The following is a 4,833-nucleotide window of genomic DNA, read 5'->3' on the forward strand; positions in this document are numbered from 1 at the left end:
TGAGCTGGTGCGAGCCAAGGTGCCTTTCAGCTCCTGCCTAGAGGCCTATGGAGCTCCGGAGCAGGTGGACGATTTCTGGAGCACAGCCTTGCAGGCCAAGTCTGTGGCTCTCAAGTGAGTGTGTGTGAGTTGCCAGCCAAGCTGTGCTGAGCTGCCAATAGCTGCATCTTTGGGGATTTCTTTTAGTTGCCAGGGAAAGAAGTGTTACCAAAGCTTTGTAGTCCTCCACACCCTGGGCGCATGGAACATTGAAGCAGAGGGGGAACTAGCCTGCTGGTGCTGAAGTGGTTGCCCCCGAGGGGTTACAGTGGGCAGAACAGCAGTACTAGTGAAATCCTTACTATCAGATTTCAGTTGCTGAGGGTGTATGAAAATGCAGCAATATTCCAGAAAACTAGCAGCTTTTATTCTAAATTGAAAATTTAGCTCTTAAATCAGTACTGACAGTGTGGCAACACTGGTTTTCCATGGTCTCTAGAATGTCTTTTAAGGGAAGTTTTTAGCTGTTAAAGTTTGAGCAAAACACCAAGTGAAAGAAAGAGACGCGTGAGTTATTTTGAAGAATGCTAACTTAAATGCTAATAGCAAGGTTTAAAAAACAGCCTTAATTTGTCTCACTGCTTGCAGCACATGCAACAGTGCAAAGGTGTAGTGAGAAGATTACAAACTTAAGCAGCTTCCTGCTGTGATGCTACTGACTGTTCTTCTGCAATGAAAGAGTAGTCCTCAAAAGAACTGGAAGTGTTTTTCTAACAAATACTCTGTTATTAAGCAATAGCTGCTATAAACAGTCAGTAACATGATCACATTGAAAAGTAACATTTTGTTTTGCTTTTAAGTAGTGAGCTGTGTTCAAACACTTTGTGAGAATTAGCGTTGAATATATACCGTTGCTTAAATTAATTTTATGGCATGTTACAATTATCCCCCCCCTAATAAGTATCTGTCTGTCTTACTACTGCTTCTCCCTTCACAAATATTCCCCTCTGTTTCATAGATTCCAGACGCCCTCTCTCTCAAATTGTCTAACTAAATAATGTTCAATCAAATTCAGTTAGCTTAAAATTCACTGCTTCTGCTTTGTATCTGAAGAAGTGCTCTTGTGCTTGAAAGCTTGTCAGTTCCTGCAGCTGTATCCGTCGGTCTAATGAAAGATGTTATTTCCTCTACACTCCTTAAGGGTTAGACTTTTAATTAAATACTACAATCTAAGAAGGCTTGTGAAATACAGGATTGGAAGTTAGAGAACATGTACTATTTTTCCTCATCCCCCAAAATTGTGTAAATGTTGCATTCTGTCTCATCTTGCCAGAGCATCTGCTTTAGAAATGGTTCTGCGTTTGAGGAGCTTTAAGCTCGGCATAGGAGAGCTGCACAGATATGTGTGTGCCCTGCCCTTAGGACATGCCTCCACCCTACTCACTGATTTCTTGAATCAGCTAGGTGCCCTCAATCATTGCTGCCAAAGTATTTAAAAGTATTGTTCATCTCTTGCAGAACAACACGATTCGCCTCTTTCCCGGATTATCTGGTGATCCAGATCAAGAAATTCACTTTCGGTCTGGACTGGGTGCCCAAAAAGCTCGGTAAGAAGGAGAAGTACAGAGCATATAGGTATTGGGAGTCATATGTGGGTATTGTGGTCATTACTGCAAAGGGGAAAGTAACTACCCCAAACAGAGCTGCAGACTGTAGTGTACTGTATCCCCAGGGACTTAACCCTTCTAGGTCTCCCAGCTGAGTCCTTTGTTTCTGTCCCTATGGGAAGGGTGAGCAAGACTGTATCTTGCAGATGTCTCCATTGAAATGCCAGAGGAGCTGGATATCTCTGCCCTGCAGGGAACAGGGCTGCAAGATGGAGAAGAAGAAATGCCAGATATCGCACCCCCACTGGTGACACCAGATGAGCCCAAAGGTAGCCTGGGGTTCTATGGCAACGAGGACGACGACTCCTTCTGCTCCCCTCACTTCTCCTCTCCGACATGTTAGTGATTCTCCTCCTCTCTTCCTGATGCCTGACGCATTTCCTTGCTCTCCTTGTCTTGTCTCCCATGCTAGCGGTTTCCACCTGCTCAGACTTTCCCTGTTCCTCTGTCAGCGAACGCTGGTTCCCTCCCTTGCATGCCCGTTATGCAAGGGTGTTATGCAAGGGAGTTTGTTGATTCCTGTTCTGTGGAAGATGGGGAGGTGGTGTGCCTAGTGCATTTAGAGGGGGCAGATCTGGGGTTTATGCAAGATGCAACTGGTAGAGGCATTTTATTTTCACAAAAGGCAGTGGGAGGTCGGGTTTGGAGGGTAGGGAAGAGCCAGTGCTCCTGAGCTCATGAGTTGAATCCTTTTGTTCCCTGGGGTGCCTGTGTGTGAGACCGTGCTTCTGAAGAAGTTAGCAAAGGATGAGAAGAGCAGAGAGATGGAACTTGAGTGAAACGAAGCCTGGAAGTGGTGGCTGGGGGGGGGCTATGTGGCACTGCACAAAACGGAGCAGGCAGGGCTGGGTGGGAGTGGGTGGCTCTAATCTCTGTCTTCCCGCAGCACCCATGTTGGATGAGTCAGTGATTATCCAGCTAGTGGAGATGGGCTTTCCCATGGATGCCTGCCGCAAAGCCGTGTATTACACAGGGAACAGTGGGGTTGAGGCTGCCATGAACTGGGTCATGTCACATATGGATGATCCAGGTATGAGACTGTGTGGCCATGGCAAAGCTTATTGCATCTGGGCCATCGTACTTCCTGTCCCACTACCACAGTGGAAAACTGAAGTAGTTGGGCCCTCAGGCTGTATCCCTTTTGGAGAGAGCAAACTGCTCTGAGCTGAATTCTGTTTTCTGCTGCAGACTTTGCTAACCCCTTAGTCCTCCCTGGATCCAGTGGGCCAGGGTCAACTATTGCCTGCCCAGACCCTCCTTCAGAAGACAGTGTGGCCACCATTGTCTCCATGGGCTTCTCCCGGGACCAGGCTATGAAAGCGCTTAGAGCCACGGTGAGAGAGGCATGGGTGATGTCAGAGTGAAAGGATATTCCCAGGAACAGGCGTTCCCAAGTTCACAGTCTTCTTCCTTCCAGAACAACAGTCTGGAGCGTGCTGTGGATTGGATCTTTAGTCACATTGATGACCTTGACACAGAAGCTGCTATGGATATCTCAGAGGGGCGCTCGGCAGCTGAGTCCATCTCTGAATCGGTCCCTGTGGGTCCTAAAGTGCGCGATGGGCCTGGAAGTGAGTTCCTAGCAGTAGGAATCTGGATGTTGGGGTGCAAACTCAACATGGCTTTATCCTCCCTAATCCATGCAGTACCGTAGCTTTTACCAGCTGCCACAGAGCTGGCCTGATTGCTGAAGTAGAAGGAGGGAGAAAAAGGAGAGGGATGGCAAAGTAGAGTCTAAACCTTTCAGGATGGGGATTACCTGGAAGCCAGTGAGAGAAAGGCAGGGGAAGGGCTGTGCTGCTTTTTTCCCACTCGTCCCAGGAGGCTCTTCTGTTCTTCGGGCTCCCATTGAAAAACCAGGTTCCAGCCTCTGTGCAGAATCTGTGCCAGTGCTGCTAGGCTGCTGGGTGCTGTAGGGAGGGGGAATCTCTGCCGTTAGCCACCTGGCACCTGTGGGCCAAATAAACCGTTGGAAGAGAGAAGGCTAAGTGGCAGTCACCATCTCCTGTTGCCCTGCGTGTTTGGCCTTTGGACATAATCCTCACAGTCACGCTTGGCGGAGACCCCCTTCTAAATTATTACCTACCCAGCAGAGCTTCCTTCAGGGATGCTTTTCTAGAGAGGGCCTTGGCAGGGGGTGTTTCAGGGTAAGAAGCCTTTCTTTGGCTGATCACGCCTCTCTTCCCTTCTCTCAAGAATATCAGCTGTTTGCCTTCATCAGCCACATGGGCACTTCGACTATGTGCGGACACTACGTTTGTCACATCAAGAAAGAGGGCAGGTAAGAGGGATTTCCCCAGCATAAGGGCATTCCGAGGTACAGCTTTAAATCACTGTCCTCGCCTCTTGGGTCTTGGTTTTTTGGTCTTGGGGGGGTCGGTTGGGGATGAGAGCAGACGAGGGGAATCGAGTCATGCCTTAGCCACGGAATGGTGTCCCTCAGCTCCCCTTCTGCCTGTTGCAGGTGGGTGATCTACAACGACCAGAAAGTCTGTGCTTCTGAGAAGCCCCCCAAGGACCTGGGCTACATCTACTTCTATCAGCGGATTCCCAGCTAGAGCCTCCTCTCGCTGTGTGTGGGGGGGAGAGTGAGCTGAAGGCGTGGGGGGGAAGGGGTGGGGGCAGTGAGGATGAGAGCAGGGTCCTTCGCTCCTCTGCTCCACTTTCCCCACTCGTCCCTTCATGGCCTTTCTATAGAGACACGGGGGGAGACCAGAGTTCCCTGACTGGGGGCCGGAGCCCCTGTGGACATGAGTGAAGCGGGTCGGGGGGGGGTGTGGGGTGGGAATATCTGTTTCTATAGGAAATGTCCTCACTGTCCCCACCCCGGCGTGACACGGGGCCCTAGCACTTTGCTGCTTGGTGGGGTGATGCTGCCTCCTTGCTGCCTGGAAGGAGAGGGGGGGGCTTGTGTGTGTGTGTGGCTTGTGTACGGGGGTTCCTCCCGCCTGCCCTGCCGGGGAGGGCGCGGGGCGGGCAGCAAGGTGGGCCACGAGCAGCGTGTGTGTGTGTGTGTGTCCCCCTTGTGTGCCCTTTACATGCCAAATTACACGAGGGACAAAATAAAAGTCGAAATAACCCCCCCATCCCCGGTTTCTGCCCGCCCTCTGCATTGCTAGGGGCCCTCCCGGAGCTGAAACACCGAGTGGGAGCGCCGGCGGGTGCGGCAGAGGCCCCCTTGCCGCCC

General features: G+C 50.7%; 2 protein-coding genes across 3 annotated transcripts in view; both read left to right on the top strand.

Moving 5' to 3' along the window:
- USP5 (ubiquitin specific peptidase 5) overlaps window positions 1–4,231 on the top strand; it is a 13,149-nt gene extending 8,918 nt beyond the window's left edge. Inside the window, exons 13-20 of one of the 2 annotated variants that reach the window (XM_009639123.2) lie at window positions 20–114; window positions 1,498–1,586; window positions 1,793–1,984; window positions 2,533–2,676; window positions 2,835–2,980; window positions 3,064–3,217; window positions 3,843–3,927; window positions 4,111–4,231. In XM_009639123.2, coding sequence (XP_009637418.1) covers window positions 20–114; window positions 1,498–1,586; window positions 1,793–1,984; window positions 2,533–2,676; window positions 2,835–2,980; window positions 3,064–3,217; window positions 3,843–3,927; window positions 4,111–4,204 — 999 coding nt within the window. In that variant the 3' untranslated portion in view covers window positions 4,205–4,231. The remainder of the gene's footprint in view (window positions 1–19; window positions 115–1,497; window positions 1,587–1,792; window positions 1,985–2,532; window positions 2,677–2,834; window positions 2,981–3,063; window positions 3,218–3,842; window positions 3,928–4,110) is intronic. The other variant, XM_009639124.2, reaches the window with a different exon arrangement.
- Window positions 4,232–4,396: 165 nt separating this feature from the next.
- Window positions 4,397–4,833, top strand: part of TPI1 (triosephosphate isomerase 1) — a 3,575-nt gene continuing 3,138 nt past the window's right edge. Inside the window, exon 1 of the mRNA XM_009639125.2 lies at window positions 4,397–4,420. Coding sequence (XP_009637420.2) covers window positions 4,397–4,420 — 24 coding nt within the window. The remainder of the gene's footprint in view (window positions 4,421–4,833) is intronic.

This window comes from Egretta garzetta, unplaced genomic scaffold (genome assembly GCF_000687185.1).
Source record: "Egretta garzetta isolate BGI_Z169 unplaced genomic scaffold, ASM68718v1 scaffold85, whole genome shotgun sequence".
In the NCBI taxonomy this organism is placed as follows: domain Eukaryota; kingdom Metazoa; phylum Chordata; class Aves; order Pelecaniformes; family Ardeidae; genus Egretta; species Egretta garzetta.